This window comes from Solanum lycopersicum, chromosome 7 (assembly GCF_036512215.1).
Source record: "Solanum lycopersicum chromosome 7, SLM_r2.1".
Lineage (NCBI taxonomy): Eukaryota > Viridiplantae > Streptophyta > Magnoliopsida > Solanales > Solanaceae > Solanum > Solanum lycopersicum.
The window spans coordinates 63,726,563-63,750,718 of NC_090806.1; the positions used below are offsets into that span (position 1 = coordinate 63,726,563).

At 36.8% G+C, this 24,156-nt stretch overlaps 1 protein-coding gene and 1 pseudogene across 1 annotated transcript; both read left to right on the forward strand.

Annotated features, from left to right (window-relative positions):
• Positions 1–24,156, forward strand: part of LOC138337556 (formin-like protein 3) — a 51,718-nt pseudogene that overhangs the window by 7,802 nt on the left and 19,760 nt on the right.
• Positions 272–19,468, forward strand: LOC104648396 (disease resistance protein Roq1). The gene is made up of 6 exons (XM_069287050.1): positions 272–1,260; positions 1,358–3,589; positions 15,591–16,512; positions 16,608–16,895; positions 17,316–18,608; positions 18,703–19,468. Exons 2-6 carry the CDS (start codon positions 3,111–3,113, stop codon positions 19,171–19,173), a joined length of 3,453 nt encoding a protein of 1,150 aa, XP_069143151.1. The 5' UTR covers positions 272–1,260; positions 1,358–3,110; the 3' UTR covers positions 19,174–19,468.

Sequence of the window (24,156 nt, forward strand, 5' to 3'; positions counted from 1 at the left end):
TGCTATGAGTTAACAAAATCCCCTAATTTTTGTGATATGCCAGTCTTGGAGACACTAAATTTACAAGGGTGTGAGAATTTGGAAGAGGTGCATCCCTCTCTTGGACATTGCAGAATGCTTACTTATTTGATTTTGTCTTATTGTGACAAACTTAAGAAGCTTCCAAAATTTGTCTGCATGAATTCTCTTAAGCATCTCGATCTCTCTAATTGCACAAGCTTACAAGAATTTCCAGAAATAGTGGAGATATGTGGCACCTATCAAAACTCAATCTAGGATCCTCCTGGATAAGAAGCTTATCCCCGTCTCTCAGCGGCCTTAGAGAGTTGAAATTGGATGATTGTGAAATTCTTGAAAGTATTCCAGACACTATTCGAAATCTTAGTGATCTCAGTATTTCAGGTTGCAATAAACTTACAACACTGCCAGACAGCCTCTTTGAATCACAGCAATTGGAATATCTTTATATACACCGATGTTCTGGATTGGTGAAGCTCCCCTCATCTCTTGGAGTTCAAAAGAATCTCGGTTCGTTAGAGATGGATAGATGTGAGAACTTACAGAAGTTTCCAAGCTCTATTTGGATGGAATCCCTTCAACGACTCAAGATATTTAATTTACCAAAATTAGATACATTTCCAGAAATCAAAGGAGATATGCATTGCTTGGAGGCCCTGACTCTGACGTCTACTGGGATACGAGAAGTGCCTTCATCCATTGGGAATCTGAGCGGCCTCACTTCTCTAAATCTGTCAGGTTGTGAAGATCTTGTAAGTCTACCAGACAACCTCTGTAATTTGATGAATCTTCGTAAACTTAACCTCAGAGGTTGCAAAAGTCTAGAAAAGCTTCCAGAAAACATTGGGGATTTGCATCAAGTATCAGTTTTATCCTTACCAAAACTTCATCTTATTACTCCCTATCGTTTGGGTGGACTTCCTGAGGAGTTAAGAGGTTTGCACTTTTTGAATGGGTTGGATGTAAGTGGAAGCAATATTTCTTGTTTACCAAAAAGCTTCAAAGGACTCTTTCCCCTTCGGAAGTTGAACGAACAATTCTGTGAGAATCTTAATGAACTGCCATCAGGAGAGCTACCCCAAATTTAAAATGGCTAAATGCAGATTATCATTTAGCCCTGAAGAGCATCAGAGATCTCGTAATTGTCTTGAGTTGTGTACGCTGGGGATATCCAACTGTGGAACTGTCTCAAGTGAACACGTTGATGTGTTCCTACAACATTTTCTCAAGACATGCATCCAGGTATTTATCTCATCATATGAATATTGTTGAATAATTGATTAATTTCTACTAGTAATAATGATAATAATAATAATAATTTATATTTTATTGCATGCAGTGTGACTTCCACCAAAGGAATTTTTTTATCATTACTTTTCCCGGAGTCAGAATTCCAGAGTTTTGGTTATGATCGTTTTATAAATCAAAAAGAGATGTCAATTCATCTGAATCCATCTTGGTATACAGATAAATTCATGGGTTTTTGGATATGTTACGGTCCTATTAAATTTCGCTCAGTATGAGTTATATTGGTCTGCAAATCTGACCCTGAAAGAAAATATTCCTTGGAGTATGACATGTTTGCATATTTTATGATCGAGTATCCTTTAATTTGTTGCTTGTGCATACCATTTGAAACATTGTGGAACAATGGCGAAGGCAATAAAGAAGGGAAGAATCCAAACGATTATTACATGTTGGAGCTATCTAGGGAAGAAAAATGCTGCTGGGGAATTCGACTGGTGTATGAAGAGGAAGCAATGAGTTATGATACTGCTCATAAGAAAAGGAAAAGAAGAAGCAATGAGTGAGGCAACAGTTTGTTTAAATGTAAAAGGTTATTTCGATTTGGAGAGACATTTTTAATTTGAAAATTAATACTATTAAAAATAATTGAGTCATAGAATTTGTACATGTAAATATATAAATATTGGATGCTCCATTATGAGTTGAGAAAACTTCTCTAGTTAAATAAATTCTTTTTAAATTTACATAAACACTTTACAACTATTCTGAATCCAAACGCTCTTATATACCTCAATAGTTAGCTTTTTGGCTGTGGTTCTCTCAGATCATTCTTTTCTATTTTTTCTTCGAAATTATTACGAAATTTTTCTTCAGTTTCTGGGCAATTTCTCAGGTAAGGCGACCAATTTATATGTCATGAATTAGAAGATGATAACAAGTTTCCTATAGAAAAGGTAAAGTCTTTATTATCTATGTGGACACTATAAATTTGCTGGAAATTTCTAAGAATTTGGTCCCCTTTGAACAATTATCCAGCATGTGAACTTCATTAGAGGTTGGACCCATTTGATGGATGACTGAATCCTTGGAAGTCCTCGTATTTCATCTCTTCTTATGTGAAAACTTGGGATTAATTTCAACCATATTACAATAAAGAGTTGTAAGTTGTAAAAAATGTAATGACTTTAATTAATTTCTTACAATAATGAATACCTAGGATACATTTTTATGAGTTGTAATAGGAAGATGATATGTAGATCCACACAAAGGGTGTGGCATAGTAATTAATGAAGTGGTTGAGAGTCATGACGTCTCAGGTTCAAATCTCAACTGAGACAAAAGCACTAAGTGATTCTTCCCATATGTCCTTATCCTATCCCCGATGGACAAAGTTACTTGATACATATTACCGGTAGGTGTCCTATGGGTGAATGGAAGAGATAGTTGTTTTAATGATGGAATTCGTGAAATTAGTCGAGATGTACTTTAGATACTAACTATTATAAGAAAAGAACAATTGATGTGAGTCATTTTTCTCAATAGGAGGAATAATTCAGAGAAGTTACGGAGAAGATTCAAAGATGGAGGGATGAATTTGCTAATATGATGTAAAAAGATGTAGTAAGTAAACTTTGTTTTTATTTGTGTTTGTTGATTGACCCATTCACAATAATGCATGTTGCAGACACAATGTGGAAAGAAGACTTCATATCAGACATTGACTTTAAATGTAAGGACAATATTAATGATAAGTTAGACAAAATTCTGAGAAATAATTTTACCAATTAGGCTTCAAATATTAATCTGAGAAGTTACCTGTTAGTCTTTAGCAATATCCTTCAACAATGTCTCATGCTTCTTCTTCCAAAGTCTGCAAGTACGATATCTTTTTGAGTTTTAGAGGTGAAGATACGCGTAGAACCTTTGTGAGTCATCTCTATAATGCTTTGGAGCAGAGAGGATTCCATGCTTTCAAAGACGATGAGCGGTTGGAAGCAGGACAATCAATTTCTGCTGAACTTTTAAAAGCCATAGAAGATGCCAGATTTGCTGTCGTGGTATTTTCAAAAAGCTATGCATCGTCAAGATGGTGCTTAGAGGAGCTTGCACATATCATAAAGTGTAAAATGGAATTGGAGCAGGTTGTGATTCCAGTATTCTATGATGTGAGTCCATCAGATGTACGCCATCAAAATTCCCCTTTTGCTGATTCATTTTTCCAACACGAGGTCAAATACAAAGATGATATGGAGAAGGTTCAAAGATGGAGAGGTGAATTTGCGGAGGCAGGCAAAATATCAGGCTATCATTTACTTAATTTCAAGTAAGCTTTCTATTTTTCTACGGTTTCTCTTTATCAAGAGCGAAAAGTAACAAACTTCTAGCTACAATTCCACACAATTCATCAGCTATACTTTTACCGTAGATGGAACAAAGATTCTAGGAGAATCGAGACATATATGGTTGTTTGATGATTTTAAAACGTTATAATTCATAATAGTTGATTTAAACTACCTTTGTAACATTATTATGTGTTTGTTTTAGATATTAGTCTATGACAAGTCTATTTATTTACTCTGAGATTTTTTTTCACTATATTGTAGAGATGAGGCTGAGTGCGTCAAGAAACTAGTTGATGACATATTTCCTAAGTCACTTCAAATTATTTCACCTTTTCCGGAAAGCTTAGTGGGTATGAGATCTCAGGTTGAGAAAGTAAGCGAATTATTAAGTATGGAATCAAATTGTCACGACCGGAATCTAGACCCCAGACGAGACCGGCGTCGTTGACCTCTCAGAGGTCGCAGACAAGCCTGCTTACGTCATTCTTACTTTACATAGATTAATTTTAGCGGAAAATTTGAAATTTTTGATTCTTTAATCATACTTGCTGAACATTCTTAACATTTCGTAATCGTTCATCATCAACCATCTAACATTTAAGAGATAAGCAACTGAAAGAAATAATTCATTAAGTATTAATTGTATATCGGCCAAAATAGCACCAATACAAAGTTTGAACCAAAACAGGAAAGAAACGCTAGTGGAACATGTTCCGCTAGCTCAACTCTAAAACTACGCTAGAATGTAAAACAGTAGCATCCTCGAAAGCATGAGGACCTACCAAACTCCGGATGAATACTGATGTCCGGATAGCTGCAACAACGAACCTGTAGCTCTAGCGTCCACCTGTGCCTGCACCTAAAAATAGATGTTCGTATGGAATTAGTACACACTTGTACTAAGTATGAGTATATGCAAGTACACACCAGGGACATGCATGAGGAAGAATAGCTCTTTCCTAACAACATGATTTTTGGAAGTCAAGTCAGTGGACTTGCCAAATTATCGTATAGCACACAAAACATAACATATTCATATAACACATAACATATAACACATACTTTCTTTCATATTATTCATTCGTATACCATGAGACCTTATTATCATAGACTTAACTTTAAGACTTTCCAAAATGAGGGCTCAACATATGGGACCTCAACTAGGGAGCCTTCTTTAGCAAACACAGAGTCTGCTTCACTCATTCATTCGTATTTCATTTCAATTCATTCATAGGCCAGTGCGAACACCAGCTATACCTAGGATGTAGTTTAAGACTTTCATCGGGTTTGCTGTGCAATGATCAGGAATGACCTAATGTCATTACCTGAATCTAGCTCACCTCTTGATTATCCTATCCTAACACCTTCGGTATCATTCATTTCTTTATATGATTCATTTGAGGCTGGCCTCATTCATTCATTGGGAACTTTAACTTTAACCGACATAGATCATGTGAACATCATGAAATCCAGTGTCTTCCCCACACCGAAAAGAGGTGGAATCACCGGCCAAAGCGATTCAAATAACATGCTAGCGTATATGGGAATTTAACCCCGCCAGATCCCTATAGTGGCAATATAGGTTCAAAGACTAGGAGATGTGTGGAGACCCATACCCGGCAAGCCGGACAGTCTCATCTCATGAGAATTACGTGAACCTCCGCCCTTCCCGAAAGAAGGCATCACCACTCATAGCTAGCCTATCGGTGCTCGGTATAAAGTTCCATTACATGCAACTCATACATCATAGAAGTTTGCTTCTAGTATGAAGACATCATAGCTCAATAGATGATTTCTCATCTCATCATTAGTATTAAGTGTTTTAAACTCAATATTTTTATTAGAGTATTCATAGAGACTGGTCTCTTCATTATCTTACACTCTCATTGGTGAGTATGTATCGGTAACATTTACTTAAGCTCATTTAAGATTGCTCTCATCATACGCATTAACCTCACATCATGATTGTCACCACATTCTTCATTTCATTACGTATATCTTAGGTTCACTTATTCTTGAACGTATGTTAAACTTATATATCTATACATACAAGCCATGAGGCTTCATTTATAGTTCGTTAAGTGAATTCTTGTTTTTCTAAGATTATGTATTACAAGACTTATGTATCTTGTATATATGCCAAGATCTTTGATTTTTGATCTACGTAGATGACATTATTCTTGAATATTTCACTCACGTATGACTTATGTATCAATACGGAGGTTTGGACACGAGAACCCAAATTTTGAATTATTTGGATATCATTTATATTTTTCATTGATTTTTGTTCTAATATTCATAAATTTAGAACTCTAAGTTAAGTCTCAACATTTTCGTGAAATAATAAATTTTCTATTTTAATTAGAATTCTAAATTAAATTTCAATCATTTACATGAAAGAATAATTTTCTAATTTAATTAGAATTCCAATTTAAATCTCAATATTTACATAAAAGAATTAATATTCTATTTTTAATTAAAATTCTAAATTAAATCTCAATGTTTACATAAGAGAATTAATTTTCCAACTTTAATTAGAATTTTAATTTACTATTATTATTATTTTTAATTAAATTCGCTTGAATAGGGAGGTTGTGGGTTCGAACCCCCACAGCCCCCTTATTTTTCCTCTCATTTTCGCTGAAGAGGAGGCTGTGAGGTGGTGGGTTCGAACCCCCACAGCCCCTCTATTTTTTTTTTAATTCTTTGACATCCAAAAATTTCCAGATTCTTTTTAAACCTATTTCTATGTTTTTGGAAATTTATTCCACTATTTTTTCTGCACTTTTTCATCAAGTTTCACATTAGTTCTTAGGGAGATTTCATGGTTCATTCACTTCACTATGCTTCATCAAAATGAACATCACATTGCACACCCATTTCACACATAAAATACATGATAAATAAACAACTTATATACCCCAAAACAATGCCTAAAACACTGCCCTATACACACCCATACATCAACTTTTTCCGGTCATATTCTGATGATCATTATCGCGATTTCCCGCACATAAACACACTCATATTTAATTTAAACACATCATTCATGCAAAAATCTAGCAGCACAACATACCCATCCTACAAATTCATTAGGGAGCTAAGGACAAGGACATACGAAGGGGAACAACCTTAGTTTCAAGAGTTTAAGAAACGTCCGAAAGAAAGTACTCTTGGAGAAAGAATTCCATGAGAGAAACTCATACCTTAATCGATGTTCAAACTTTAATGTTGCTGCCCGGAAAACTCCTCCAAACCACTCCCAATTCACTTCAAAGTATACCTCTCTTAGCCTTGACGTTTTGATTACTTTTTCTTTTGCTTAAAAAATTTTTTTTGTGAGTTCTTCAAGCATGAAAATTATTGATATTTTGGCAGAAATAATGTGAGGAAGATGGAGAACGTGAGAGAGGGAGTTTAGAAGCGTGAGAGAGAGAGGGCTAATTGGATTAGGAGACTAATTCAAGAATTAGTCAAATAACATTAAAATAAATAAATACAAATCTGTTTTATTTATTTATTTATTTATTCATTTAAAACGTGAAAGGACAATTATGCCCTTAAATACCTATTTATTCTTATTTACATAATTCTCTTTTTTTTTTGAATCGTTACATTATCCCCCCCTTAGGAACATTCGTCCCCGAATGACACTACCATTTCACCTCATAATGCCAATGAGATCATAACTTAATTGCTATGTACAATCAGCCAATAGCAACAAATATGAAGAGATAAGGAACTATAGCCTTACGAGTAGGAAGCCTAACCTCAAGAGTTGAAAAGATGTGGATATCGGGATCTCATGTCGGCCTCAGCCTCCCACGTAGCACCCTCAACAAGATGGTTTCTCCACAATACCTTCACTGTGGCAATCTCCTTGTTCCTCAGCCGCTTGACCTGTCTGTCTAAGATCTCAACAGGTACTTCCTCATAGGACAAGTCTTCACCAACCCCCAAACCTTCTACAGGTAGGATTGATGCTGGATCACCTAGGCACTTCTTCAACATAGAGACATGAAAGACTGGATGAACAGAAGCTAGCTCCGCAGGCAATGCTAACTCATAGGCCACCTCACCCACGCGCTGTAGGATCTCATATGGCCCCACATACCTCGGACTAAGCTTCCCTTTTCTACCAAATCGCATCACACCTTTCATAGGCGATATCTTCAAGTAAACCTGGTCACCAACGTTAAATTCTAAGGGTCGCTTTCTGTTGTCTGCATATGACTTTTGTCGGCTGTAAGCGGTAGCCAACCTGTCTCTAATCATTCTAACTTTCTCCAAGGCCTCATGAATGATCTCTGGACCCAAAATAGATGACTCTCCAACCTCGAACCACCCAACTGAAGATCTACACCTCCTACCATACAATGCCTCAAATGGTGCCATCCCAATGCTGGAGTGGTAGCTATTATTATACGAGAACTCTATCAAAGGTAGATGGTCATCCCAATTACCTCTAAAGTCAATCACACACGCTCTCAACATGTCCTCCAATGTCTGAATAGTGCGCTCTGCCTGCCCATCTGTTTGAGGATGAAAGGCAGTGCTAAGTTTCACCTGCGTGCCTAAGCTTTTCTGGAAAGATCTCCAAAAATGCGAAGTAAACTGAGCTCCTCTATCTGAAATAATAGACAAAGGAATCCCATGCCATCTCACAATCTCATCAATGTAGAGTCTCGTGTAATCCTCGGCCCTGTAAGTGGACTTCACAGGGATAAAGTGGGCAGACTTAGTCAGTCTGTCCACAATAACCCATATAGAATCATGCTGCCTCCTAGTCCTCGGAAGACCAACAACGAAGTCCATATTAATGGCCTCCCATTTCCAAGTCGGAACCTCAACAATCTGAGTCAGACCACCAGGCTTAAGATGCTCTGCCTTAACCTGCTGACAATTAGGACACTTAGCCACATAGTCTGCAATATCCTTCTTCATGCCATTCCACCAATAAATCTGCTTAAGATCATGATACATTTTTGTGGAACCTGGATGTATGGAATATCTGGAACCATGGGCCTCTGTAACAATCTTGGTCCGTAAATCATCTACATCTGGTACGCACAACCGGTTCTGGTATCTAAGTATGCCATCATCTCCCAAAGCAAAAGACTCATTCATTTTTAACAACACTGAGTCCTTCATCTCCATCAACACAGGATCGAGATGCTGACCCTTCTTGACTTCCACTATCAGGGATGATTCAGAACTAGGGTGAACTGATACACCTCCAGTAGTAGAGTCAACCAACCGTACACCCAGCCTGGCCAGTCTGTGTACCTCTTTCACTAGCTCCTTCTTCTCATCCTCAACGTGGGCTGTACTCCCCATGCTCATCCTGCTCAAAGCATCAGCCACAACATTAGCCTTACCTGGATGATAGTGCACATTCATGTCATAATCCTTCAACAGCTCCAACCATCTGCGTTGCCGTAGATTCAGCTCCCTCTGCGTGAACACATACTGGAGACTCTTATGATCCGTGAACCCATCCACGTGTACTCCATATAGATAATGCCTCCATAACTTCAACGCAAACACCACAGCTGCCAACTCCAAGTCATGAGTGGGATAATTCTTTTCATGAACCTTGAGCTGTCTGGAAGCATAAGCTATCACCTTACCAGCCTGCATAAGAACACATCCCAAACCGACCCTAGATGCATCGCAATAGACAGTGTAATTCTCGCCACTCTTAGGCAGAGTAAGCACCGGGGCTGAAGTGAGTCTGTCCTTGAGCTCCTGGAAACTCTTCTCACAAGTGTCCGTCCATTCAAACTTGGATTTCTTCTTTGTCAAGGTTGTAAGTGGGGCAGCAATGGAAGAAAATCCCTCCACGAACCTGCGGTAGTAACCAGCCAATCCCAGAAAGCTACGGATATCGGTGGGTGTAAGAGGCTTTGGCCATTTCTAAACTGCTTCAGTCTTTCTGGGGTCCACTTCTACACCTTGATCGGACACAACATGGCCCAGGAAGGTCACTGATCTCAGCCAGAATTCACACTTGCTGAATTTGGCATACAGCTGATGCTGTCTAAGTACCTGCAAGGTTAGTCTCAAATGCTGTTCATGCTCTTCCTTGGTCTTAGAGTAGATGAGAATGTCATCAATGAATACTATGACGAAAGAGTCAAGGTATTCACGGAAAACTCTGTTCATGAGGTCCATAAATGCAGCAGGTGCATTCGTGAGACCGAATGACATAACCAAGAACTCATAATGACCATAACGGGTACGAAAAGCTGTTTTTGGGACATCCCTATCCCTAACTCTAAGCTGATGATACCCTGAACGAAGATCAATCTTAGAGAAGAAACTAGACCCTTGGAGCTGATCGAACAAATCATCAATTCTGGGAAGTGGGTACTTATTCTTTATAGTGACTTTGTTGAGCTGCCGATAATCGATACACATTCTAAGGGTCCCATCCTTTTTCTTTACAAACAACACTGGAGCGCCCCAAGGGGATATGCTCGGCTGAATGAAACCCTTATCCGTGAGATCTTTTAACTGCAGCTTCAACTCCTTGAGTTCTGCTGGAGCCATTCTATAAGGAGGAATTGAGATTGGTTTAGTATCAGGTTCTAAGTCGATACCAAAGTCAATCTCTCGAAGGGGAGGGACTCCAGGCAAATCTTCAGGAAACACATCTAGGAATTCATTTACTACAGGCACCGAGTCTATGGAAGGAACATCATGATCTAAATCATTAACACTCACTAGATGACATAATAACCCTTTGGCCATCATTTTATTGGCCTTAAGATTTGAAATCAAGGGGTTAGGACGAATCGGATTGTACCCCTCCCAGACTAACTCTTCTTCATTAGGGAAACGAAACCTCACCACTCTACTACGACAGTCCAAGCAAGCATAATGGCTGTGAAGCCAGTCCATGCCAAGAATAATATCAAAATCATGCATGGGTAACTCAATCAAGTTTGCACACATAGCCTTGCCACTCACAACTATTGGGCAATTCTTGTATACCCTTTCGGTTCTCACATTTTCTCCTAAAGGCGTACTAACCACTATAGGATCATGCAGAACTTCAGGTAGTATTTCAAAGGTAAGGGCAAGCAGAGGAGTTACAAAGGAAAGCGTAGACCCTGGATCAAGTAAAGCATAAACAGAAGTTGAGAATACTTGCAGCATACCTGTGACCACATCAGCGGACTTCTCCTGCTCCTCCCTACCTTTCAAGGCATAAAATCTGTTCCTCTTCGGAGGTTCGGCTGCTGCTGCATTATGTGGGGTAGGCCTAGGCTGAGCATTACCCCCAGCCTGACCTCTGTTCTGGGGACAGTCTATGACCATGTGTCCACTCTTACCACAACCGAAACAGGCATTAGTGCCCTGTCTACATTCTCCAAGGTGCATTCGGCCACACTTAGTACAAGTCTTCCTTGGACGCTGCATCTCACCTCCATTGCCCCTCTTGGGTTCGGGTCTGCCTCCTCTAGGCGTTGTATTTCTCTGAGGGTCAGAATTTCCAGCACTCTGTTGCCCCTTCTTGAATTTGGGCTGCTCGCGGACGCTAAAATTGTTTCTATGGCCTCCATGACTGGGACCTGCCTGATCTTGAGGCCTAGGCCTCCTAACATCACGTACACCTCTCCTCTTTCGGCTGTCCTCTACTTGCTGGACATGCATCATTAATCTAGAAAGGTCCATATTATCATGGAGCATCGCAGCCCGACAATCTTCCTCCAGGTCTCCATTGATTCCTGTGAGGAATCTGCTCATCTCCTCCCTGCTGGTAGAAACCAAGGGAGTAGCATACCTGGATGATTTCAACAAAATTAAGTACTCTCATCATTCTTGTTATCAAATACTAAGGGAAGTACATACCTTGATAACTTCACAAACTTCAGGGAATACTCCCTGACAGTCATGGATCCTTGCTTGAGGTTGATGAACTCCTCAACCTTGGCCTCTTTCATCTCTCTAGGGAAGAACCTTTCCAAAAATGCTGTCTTGAACAGCTCCCAGGTGACTGGCACCCCTCCTAGGACACGGCTATCTCGCCACATTTTGCACCAAGTCTGTGCAACATCTTTGAGCTGGTAGGAAGCCAACTCAGCCTTCTCAATATCAGTGGCCCCCATGGCCACCAGTATCTTATGCAACTCGTCTATAAATTCCTGGGGATCTTCTGAAGTCTTAGCCCCTGTGAAAATTGGAGGATTCATCCTCGTGAAGTCTCGCAGTCTGTCAGCTATGCTGCGAGCCGGTGGGTTTTCCCTTAGAACATCCTGCCGGTTGACTTGGGCAGTCATAGCTTGGGCCTGCATCGTGATGGCCTGTGCCATCTGGGCTAGAGATGCCCTCACCTCCGCATCAGTCAACCCAACTGGGTTCACTGGCACGGCCACTCCTTCAGCTGGAGCCTGGGGTGGATTCTGATTACCCCTAGCTGCTGCTGCTCCCGTCCTCAGACCCTTAGTTCCCCAGGTATTCATTCTCTGAAAACAGCAAGGTTGATGTTAGACACGTTCGTAACACCAAGAATTTAAACATTAGGAAGAGCACAATAAGATAAGAAGAAGGGAAGTCTTTCCTACGCATCATGCAGTCTCTAATCCAGGATAGTGGTGCACTTCACTACCATGACTTAGAAACTACTCAATGTGGTTGATGTGAACTCATTATTCGAGGAATTTAACCTAGCGCTCTGATACCAACTTTGTCACGACCGGAATCTAGACCCCAGACGAGACCGGCGTCGTTGACCTCTCAGAGGTCGCAGACAAGCCTGCTTACGTCATTCTTACTTTACATAGATTAATTTTAGCGGAAAATTTGAAATTTTTGATTCTTTAATCATACTTGCTGAACATTCTTAACATTTCGTAATCGTTCATCATCAACCATCTAACATTTAAGAGATAAGCAACTGAAAGAAATAATTCATTAAGTATTAATTGTATATCGGCCAAAATAGCACCAATACAAAGTTTGAACCAAAACAGGAAAGAAACGCTAGTGGAACATGTTCCGCTAGCTCAACTCTAAAACTACGCTAGAATGTAAAACAGTAGCATCCTCGAAAGCATGAGGACCTACCAAACTCCGGATGAATACTGATGTCCGGATAGCTGCAACAACGAACCTGTAGCTCTAGCGTCCACCTGTGCCTGCACCTAAAAATAGATGTTCGTATGGAATTAGTACACACTTGTACTAAGTATGAGTATATGCAAGTACACACCAGGGACATGCATGAGGAAGAATAGCTCTTTCCTAACAACATGATTTTTGGAAGTCAAGTCAGTGGACTTGCCAAATTGAGATTGGGAAAGTTATGCCATGAGAGTGACATGCATCATTATAATTATCGTATAGCACACAAAACATAACATATTCATATAACACATAACATATAACACATACTTTCTTTCATATTATTCATTCGTATACCATGAGACCTTATTATCATAGACTTAACTTTAAGACTTTCCAAAATGAGGGCTCAACATATGGGACCTCAACTAGGGAGCCTTCTTTAGCAAACACAGAGTCTGCTTCACTCATTCATTCGTATTTCATTTCAATTCATTCATAGGCCAGTGCGAACACCAGCTATACCTAGGATGTAGTTTAAGACTTTCATCGGGTTTGCTGTGCAATGATCAGGAATGACCTAATGTCATTACCTGAATCTAGCTCACCTCTTGATTATCCTATCCTAACACCTTCGGTATCATTCATTTCTTTATATGATTCATTTGAGGCTGGCCTCATTCATTCATTGGGAACTTTAACTTTAACCGACATAGATCATGTGAGCATCATGAAATCCAGTGTCTTCCCCACACCGAAAAGAGGTGGAATCACCGGCCAAAGCGATTCAAATAACATGCTAGCGTATATGGGAATTTAACCCCGCCAGATCCCTATAGTGGCAATATAGGTTCAAAGACTAGGAGATGTGTGGAGACCCATACCCGGCAAGCCGGACAGTCTCATCTCATGAGAATTACGTGAACCTCCGCCCTTCCCGAAAGAAGGCATCACCACTCATAGCTAGCCTATCGGTGCTCGGTATAAAGTTCCATTACATGCAACTCATACATCATAGATGTTTGCTTCTAGTATGAAGACATCATAGCTCAATAGATGATTTCTCATCTCATCATTAGTATTAAGTGTTTTAAACTCAATATTTTTATTAGAGTATTCATAGAGACTGGTCTCTTCATTATCTTACACTCTCATTGGTGAGTATGTATCGGTAACATTTACTTAAGCTCATTTAAGATTGCTCTCATCATACGCATTAACCTCACATCATGATTGTCACCACATTCTTCATTTCATTACGTATATCTTAGGTTCACTTATTCTTGAACGTATGTTAAACTTATATATCTATACATACAAGCCATGAGGCTTCATTTATAGTTCGTTAAGTGAATTCTTGTTTTTCTAAGATTATGTATTACAAGACTTATGTATCTTGTATATATGCCAAGATCTTTGATTTTTGATCTACGTAGATGACATTATTCTTGAATATTTCACTCACGTATGACTTATGTATCAATACGGAGGTTTGGACACGAGAACCCAAATTTTGAATTATTTGGATATCATTTATATTTTTCATTGATTTTTGTTCTAATATTCATAAATTTAGAACTCTAAGTTAAGTCTCAACATTTTCGTGAAATAATAAATTTTCTATTTTAATTAGAATTCTAAATTAAATTTCAATCATTTACATGAAAGAATAATTTTCTAATTTAATTAGAATTCCAATTTAAATCTCAATATTTACATAAAAGAATTAATATTCTATTTTTAATTAAAATTCTAAATTAAATCTCAATGTTTACATAAGAGAATTAATTTTCCAACTTTAATTAGAATTTTAATTTACTATTATTATTATTTTTAATTAAATTCGCTTGAATAGGGAGGTTGTGGGTTCGAACCCCCACAGCCCCCTTATTTTTCCTCTCATTTTCGCTGAAGAGGAGGCTGTGAGGTGGTGGGTTCGAACCCCCACAGCCCCTCTATTTTTTTTTTAATTCTTTGACATCCAAAAATTTCCAGATTCTTTTTAAACCTATTTCTATGTTTTTGGAAATTTATTCCACTATTTTTTCTGCACTTTTTCATCAAGTTTCACATTAGTTCTTAGGGAGATTTCATGGTTCATTCACTTCACTATGCTTCATCAAAATGAACATCACATTGCACACCCATTTCACACATAAAATACATGATAAATAAACAACTTATATACCCCAAAACAATGCCTAAAACACTGCCCTATACACACCCATACATCAACTTTTTCCGGTCATATTCTGATGATCATTATCGCGATTTCCCGCACATAAACACACTCATATTTAATTTAAACACATCATTCATGCAAAAATCTAGCAGCACAACATACCCATCCTACAAATTCATTAGGGAGCTAAGGACAAGGACATACGAAGGGGAACAACCTTAGTTTCAAGAGTTTAAGAAACGTCCGAAAGAAAGTACTCTTGGAGAAAGAATTCCATGAGAGAAACTCATACCTTAATCGATGTTCAAACTTTAATGTTGCTGCCCGGAAAACTCCTCCAAACCACTCCCAATTCACTTCAAAGTATACCTCTCTTAGCCTTGACGTTTTGATTACTTTTTCTTTTGCTTAAAAAATTTTTTTTGTGAGTTCTTCAAGCATGAAAATTATTGATATTTTGGCAGAAATAATGTGAGGAAGATGGAGAACGTGAGAGAGGGAGTTTAGAAGCGTGAGAGAGAGAGGGCTAATTGGATTAGGAGACTAATTCAAGAATTAGTCAAATAACATTAAAATAAATAAATACAAATCTGTTTTATTTATTTATTTATTTATTCATTTAAAACGTGAAAGGACAATTATGCCCTTAAATACCTATTTATTCTTATTTACATAATTCTCTTTTTTTTTTTGAATCGTTACACAAATGATGCTCGCTCTATTGGTATTAGTGGTATGGGTGGCATCGGCAAATCAGAACTTGCACGTGTTCTGTATGAAAGATACCGCCATCTATTTGAAGCTGATTGTTTTCTTGGTGATGTTGGAGAACTTCATCATAAAAATGGACTAGCATGGCTGGCACAAGTCGTCATTCGCAAGCTCTTGGGTGAAAAGATGAGTGTAACCAGTGAACATGAAGGGGTGATTATTTTAAAGAATAGGCTTCGCTGGAAGAAAGTTTTGTTCATTCTCGATGATGTAAACCATCGAGAACAGTTGGAATTTTTAGTTGGAGGGACAGAGTGGTTTGGAATGGGTAGCAGAATTATTTTAACATCAAGAGACAAGCACCTGTTGATCAGTCACGTCGGGGATAACGTGTATGAAGTCCAACTATTATCCGAGGATGAAGCACTTGAATTGTTCAGCAGGCATGCTTTTAGAGAAAAATCACCAAAAGAAGATTTTATGGAACTTTCGAGAGAAGTGGTGAAACATGCTGGTGGACTCTCGTTAGCTCTTAAAGTTTTGGGTTCTTCATTTTACAGACGAGACAAAAAGCACTGGAGACACATAATTGATCGGCTGAAGAGAATCCCTCACAAGGATATTCTAGGAAAGCTTAAGCTTAGTTTTGATGTTCTTGATAAAGATGAGAAGGAATTATTTCTAGATATTGTATTTCTAGTTAATGTTTGGTCTAGTGGTTATGATTATTTTTTTTATCATATACTGAGATATATGAGTCGAGGTTTTCTACTGATAATAGATCACCTTGTCGAAAAATCTCTGTTATCCATCGGCATGAGTAATAAAATCGTGATGCATAATATGATGAGAGAAATGGGTGAGAATGTCCTACGGGAAGAGTACACTAATAGCAGAATATGGCTTCCGGAGGAGGTTTGTGATCTTTTTAAAGGAAAGTTGGTAAGCAATGTTTAATGTCATTAATAATTTTTTTCTTTTTTTTTTGTCCCATTTTTTATTTGTTAGCTATTAACTATATGCTTCATTCTTTACAGATAACAGAAAAGGTGGAAAGCTTATGTATCCCAAAATATTACTATTTTGAAGATGATTTTGTCAATTATAGCAATATTTTTAAGAGGATGCAAAGCTTAAAAGTACTCATAGTTAGTGATGGAACTTTTAGCTTGAACTGCGCTATCACTTATCTTCCTTCCAGCCTGCGTTTTATTGCGTGGGAGGGGTATCCTTCGATTTCATTGCCAGAGAGCTTTGAACCATGGCAGCTCGTTATGCTTGTTTTAAGTAAAAGCTTGCTTGTGGAACTTTGTCCAATATCAAAGGTAACACACTCTTACAATGTCCTGTTTGAGTTAAATAAATTGTTAATCAAAGATAGGTCAAGAAACTTCGTTTTTTTGGTAAATAAATCTACCGTGAAGCATGGTATATACTTGTTTTTGTAAGATGTAATTGCTTTAAATTTGAAAGGCCTCAAGGATGGAACCACAAAAGGCAAATACATTTGTATTTGCTTTCTATAGGAATGGAGTTATACATAACTTTAATCACTCGAGTACAAACTTCATCACGAAATCAAACATATAATGTCTCTCTCTCACTTTCCATCAACTCTCTTTTCCCAATTAAATCTTCAACATATTTGGTGAAACCTAACTATGTTGACATTCACGATATTAAGTGAAGTACTTCATCACAGTTATAATACTGGTTTTTTGTTTTGTTTTTTCAAATGAATACAGAAATTCAGCAATTTGAAGCATTTGGATCTACGCCAAAGTCTTGAGTTAAGAAAAACCCCTAATTTTGGTGATATGCCAAACTTGGTGAAACTAAATTTAGAGGGGTGTGTGAATTTGGAAGAGGTGCATCCCTCTCTTGGACATTGCAGAATGCTTACTTATTTGAGTTTTTCTTATTGTTACAAACTTAAGAAGCTTCCAAAATTTGTCTGCATGGATTCTCTTGAGACTCTCAATCTCATTAAATGCACAAGCTTACAAGAATTTCCAGAAATCTGTGGAGATATGCAGTGCTTATCAAAACTGTTTCTAGAATCCCCCTGGATAAGAAGCCTATCCCCGTCTCTCAGCGGCCTTAGAGATTTGCAATTGACTGGTTGTGAAGTTCTTGAAAGTATTCCGGACACTATCCGAAATGTTAGATATCTCAGAATTTCAGGTTGCAATAAACTTTCAACACTGCCAAACAGCCTCTTTGAATCACAGCTATTGGAACATCTTCGTCTATACCGATGTTCTGGATTGGTAAAGCTCCCCATATCTTTTGGAGTTCAGAAGAATCTCTATGTGTTAGAGATAGAGAGCTGTGAGAACTTACAGAAGTTTCCAAGCTTTATTCGGATGGAATCCGTTCGACGACTCATGATATCTAATTCCCCAAAATTAGATACATTTCCAGAAATCAAAGGAGATATGCATTGCTTGGAGGTCCTAACTCTGACGTCTACTGTGATAAGAGAAGTTCCTTCATCCATTGGGAATCTGAGCAGCCTCACTTCTCTAAATCTGTCAGGTTGTGAAGATCTTGTAAGTCTACCAAACAACCTCTGTAATTTGATGAATCTTGATAATCTTAACCTCAGAGGTTGCAAAAGGCTAAAGAAGCTTCCAGAAAACACTCATGATTTGCAAGAGTTGTATATACATGATGCAAGCAAAACTGCAATATCCCAACCACACGATCGCAACATATTGGGTGGACAATTAGGATCTTTGAGAGAGTTGGATGTAAGTGGAAGAAATATTTCTTGTTTACCAAAAAGCTTCAAAGGACTCTTTCCCCTTCAGAAGTTGAACGTACAATTCTGTGAGAATCTTAATGAACTGCCATCAGGAGAGCTACCCCCAAATTTAAAGTCCCTATTTGCAGATTATCATTTAGCCTTGAAGAGCATCAAAGATCTCGTAATTCATTATCTTAAGTTGTGTACGCTGGGGGTATCCAACTGTGGAACAGTCTCAAGTGAACAAGTTAATGTGTTCCTACAGCATTTTCTCAAGACATGCATCCAGGTATTTATATCATCATATGAATATTGTTGAATAATTGATTAATTTCTACTAGTAACAATGATAATAATAATAATTTCTATTCTATTTCATGCAGTGTGACTTCCACCAAAGGGATTATTTTCTCTTTTTTTTTCCCAGAGTCAGAATTTCAGAGTTGTTTAATTACAATCGGTGTATATATCAACAAGAGATGTCAATTGATCTGGACCCATCTTGGTATACCGATAAATTCATTGGTTTTTGGATATGTTACAGTCCTATTAAATTTCACACAGAAATACGAGTTACATTGGTCTGCAAATCTGACCCTGAAAGAAAATATTCCTTGCGGTATAAAAACTTTCTCAGTGAAGATTTGGAGTCTGACGATCCGTTCATTTGTTGCTTGTACATACCATTTGAAACATTGTGGAATAATGGACAAGGCAATAAAGAAGGGAAGAATCCAAACGATTATTACATGTTGGAGCTATCTGGGGAAGAAGAATGCTGCTGGGGAATTCGGCTGGTGTATGAAGAGGAAGCAATGAGTGATGATACTGTTCAAAGAAAAAATATAAGATGAAGAAATGAGTGAGGCAAAGGTCTGCTTATTCGGATTTAGAGAGACATTTTTAATTTGAAATTTTATTTTTTGAGTCCTATGGAAAAGGGTATGCGATTTTAGTTGGTGTTTGTCCATATAGTCTGTTCGTTAATTTTCCTTTTATAAAAATAAAAAAATTAAGATATTTTTGAGATTTTTTATGTGTTTTTTTTTTCCATGTATAATAATCGATGATATTTGTTTGTATTGGATTTCTATTCAAATTTGAGACAGAATTGTATATCGATCGATTCGGTTTGATTTTGAATTTGATTAGTTCAACTTATCCTTTATCGTTTATAGACATGCTAAATCACTATAGAACTATTAAGATATTGATTTATTGGTTATTAATCGTTATTAATTTGATTATCAATTAAACCGTTAAAATATGACATAAAAATCACTTAGAAACAAAATAAACAAGCTAAATGAATCATGTTCACGAGTCACTAGAATATTGTGTATTAAAGATATACAAAATTTTGATTAAGAATGAAAATGTAGTATAACAATCAATTTTGAAGGTGGCTCAAATTTTTTTCTCGTCTCTTTATCTTCTTTTTTTAAAAAAATACATTTAATTATTAAATTAAATTAAAAATTATCACACCTTCTTATCATCTTGTGAGTACTAGGTAAGTTTTGGCCCGTGTAGACACGGGCCAAATAACTTTATGGAGTGATTTTATTTGTTGTCAAATTGAACCTTCAAAATACTAACAAATGTCTTGTATATTTTCTGTTGTGCGAAATTTGAGATAATACGAGAAAATATATAAACGAGAAAAATAAGACAACAGATTTACGTGGTTCACCAATAAATTGGCTACGTCCACGGGAAGAGAGGGAGCAGTTTTATTATGGAGAGGCAAAAACAGAATTACAGAATAGGGTTTGCCATAGCGTCTATATATAGTGCTAAGCTACGCCCTAAAAGGCTTGGGCCCAACATACAGAATCAACAGAAAATAAAGGGCCCAATACAACAACATTGTATACCGTCGGGCCGGGGGCCCGGACCCCCAGGCCAGGGGGCGCGTCGCCCCCCTGGACCCCCGTCCTTTCTGTTTGTAGCGGGTCCGATTCAAGGCATTCAACATTTTCATTATTTTACAAAAAATACAAGTGAAAATAGTTTTTTTCTTCTTAAGACTTCTTTAAGTCTTATATGATAGTACAAGTAGATTTCCATTTGAGCTGCACCTTTTTAAGCTCCTTATCGATGGATATTTAAAAACTTCTAAACTGTGAAGCAAACAAATATATATAGATCATGACTAGAGGAAATATTCATCTCCTATATGTGAAGGAGAAAATGCAAGCGGAGTAATTCACCCACATCATATTTTTAATATAAAAGTGAATCATATAATCAGTAGAGCCCAACTGAATTATCAAAATGTTCAGAATCATAAGAATAGTATTGCGAGCATTCTCCAATGTTGTTCTTCAAAATGAAACTGTCTAAAAAATAACAAAAGCAGAGGATCATTTCTCCACACATAATCTGTTTTCACCTTTTACTCATTTTAATTTTGAAGTACAAACAACATATAACAGAGTTGCTTTCAATTGCTTTTGTAGGCAAAGGAAAAACATGTTAAAGAAGACATAAGAGATGATCAGAAAATGTATGAAGTCGAAACTCTCAAACAAATATTTTTCATCACGATGAAAAAACTAACATATATTATAATTTCTGTTCTTTCCCAATGGATTGCTCGACCAAGATACGAATCCAAATTTCAAGCACAAATTGCAAGGTAATTTGTCATTCTACTTGCTCGAACAAGATACTAATCCAATTTTTTTCCTATACTATTGATTTGCTCAGAGAAAAAAAGAAAATCATCATTATAGCCTCAGAATTTTCGCACCAATTATTAGTAGTAGTGCTGGCAATTTAAGCCCATTTTTCACTAACCCGCCCAAATAGTCCATCAAATATGAGTTGAAGAGTGATTTTAAATATGAGTAATATTTGGGCTTATACCCATACTAGTTTCTGGGTAAGCGCCACGCGCGTGTGACCATATAAATAAAAATATTTTTGTGAAGATTGTATATTAACAATATTTTTAAGTTATATTATGTGTTATAAAATAGAAAATACAAATTACATGTTCTTAAAATTGATAAGTATCCTATATGGTGTTTTTATTTCTAAGATCCAAAATCCAAAAAACTATACAACAACAATATTTAAATGAATAAGTGAAATGTTATGTGCTATGTAAATGAAATATGTTTAAAACCAGTAACATATAGAAATCTTTTACTGTAAAATATGTTGTGCGTCGCACATATTAAGCCCTAGCAAGAAAAATAAATAATAAGCGTCATGAGTGTATTCTTCACTAAGAAATTTCCTTGACGAATCCAACAACATCTATAGCTGAAATTCTTGGACAAATCCAACAATGGTCATAGCGTATTTTAATAGCATTTAACTTTGACATTGATTGAGAAAAAATTACTCAGAATAATGATATACTCTTCTTTAGAGCCCATAAAATGGAGAGGTGACTTGAGGAAAATGAAAACTATTCTTGGCTTTATATAATACTTTCACTTTAAATGATTAATTAGTCTCTTTAGCTTCTTTTCATATATTTATCATTGAAAATAACATATATTAATATATTAACTATGGGATTCATTGTATTGAATTCTACAATTTTTTAAGATTCTAGCAATGTAAAGGTAACTGCTTCTATATTTTAGTTAATGAGCCACTTAAATCTCTACCTATTTGTTCTCATTAACTAACATTTGTCTCTTCATTTTCTTTAACGTTTAGATTATTTAATTTTCATAACTGTTCAAATATTCTCAATTTATTAATAGTAAAAAAAGTTTATTGCTCAATATTTTTCAAAAATAAAATAATCAAATATGAATATAACATTTTTATTTAGTATAGGGATAAAATGATTATCCAACTTTACATCTTGAAGCTTTGCACTTATAATATAACATGATATTAATTGTTAAATATGGGTATATTATGGGTAAACTATGGGTCAAATATGAATATTTAAAGTTTTCTCCAAATTTTCAAAAAACATTCTATTACCAAGTTTTAGAAGCGATTTTCAAACTTTCATATATGGGTCCTTATTAATATTTCAATTCTCGACCCACACCCAACCCGCCCAAAAAAATTAAAGTTTATTTTTAAAAAATATTTTGAACTTCAAAATTTTATTTTTTCACCCCCATCCCGTACCAGCCCCCTCATCCCCCACCCCCAAAAAAAAGTTTAAGTTTATTTTTTAAAAAATATTTTCAACTTCAAAGTTTCATTTTTTCATCCCTACCATTGTCCGCCATCACCACCCCCTACTCCTATCCACCCCTACCCCCACCCAAAAAAAATTAAGTTTGTTTTAAAAAAATATTTTCAACTTCAAATATTTATTTTTTTACCGTACCCTGGACCCCCCACCCCTACCTCCTAGAAACCCCCACCAACTACCAACCCTCTACCCTCAACCAACCCCTACCCTTAAAAAAATTAAAATAAAACTAAAATGAAATATTTTCAACAGATTTTATCTAAAAAGAAAAGGACTAAATATTTTCTCCATATTGAATTCTTAAGTAAAGAACTATTTATTAATGAAATATGGGTGAATTCATATTTTTTACCCATATCAAATATGAGTGAGTTGAAAGATTAACCATTTTACGTTTATCCATTTTCAACCTGTCCACATTCGACCCCACCCACCCATCACTAATTATTAGTAATTACTACTACTGCTATCGATTCCCACTTTTGGTTGATAATTTTTTAGAAAGCGAGCTAAGATTAAGGAAGATAAAACTTTGGCTTGAAAGTGATGGACCGGTGTCCATTTGGTTTTAGAATAAAAGACACGTCTATCAAATGCTTGAAAAGTCAAATATATCCACAAATTGAAATTTGTTGGCATTAAGCTGCCATGTTGAACAAGTTTTTTCTATTATAGTAGAAAAGAAAAAAAAATAAATCAAGAAATTATTTTCATTTACACCTTTAAATATTAATCTTCTCTTAACTTTAATTCAAATATGACAAATAAAAGTGAGTAAAAAAGATGCTATTAATTGTTAACTTTGAATTTATCATAAACAAGAACTCGTACTTTTAAAATTATATATATATATATATATATTTCCAGCCTCTCGACAATAATAAGTTTTGCTTCTCTGCTCAAAATCATTTTTTTCATCTGTTGTGCGGAATTTGAGATAATACGAGAAAATATAAACGCGAAAAACAAGACAACAGATTTACGTGGTTCACCAATAAATTGGCTACGTCCACGGGAAGAGAGGGAGCAGTTTTATTATGGAGAGGCAAAAACAGAATTACAGAATAGGGTTTGCCATAGCGTCTATATATAGTGCTAAGCTACGCCCTAAAAGGCTTGGGCCCAACATACAGAATCAACAGAAAATAAAGGGCCCAATACAACAACATTGTTTGTAGCGGGTCCGATTCAAGGCATTCAACAAATCTCCACCTTGACTTGAATTCTCCGAACAGATTCTTCAGACGCACTATGATAGTGCCAGGCCTCCCCCTCTTCCTCAGAGTTGCCCCGCAGGGCAATTAACAGCTTCTGATGTTGAGCAAGTCCAAACAGTGTTGAAACTTGCTCTGTGGAACCGGCTTTGTGAACATATCAGCAGGATTATCAGCAGTTCCTACTTTCTTCACCTTGATTCTCTTCTCACTTCTCAGAAAATGATACCTTACGTCGATATGTTTGGTTCTCTCATGATGGACTTGATCCTTGGCTAGACAAATTGCGCTCAAACTATCACAATACACCGTAGCCTGATCATGATGCAGACCAAGATCACTAACCAGCCCTTTCAACCAAATCCCTTCTTTTGCAGCCTCTGTCAAGGCCATGTACTCCGCTTCCGTAGTAGACAAAGTCACTGTAGGTTGCAAAGTTGCCTTCC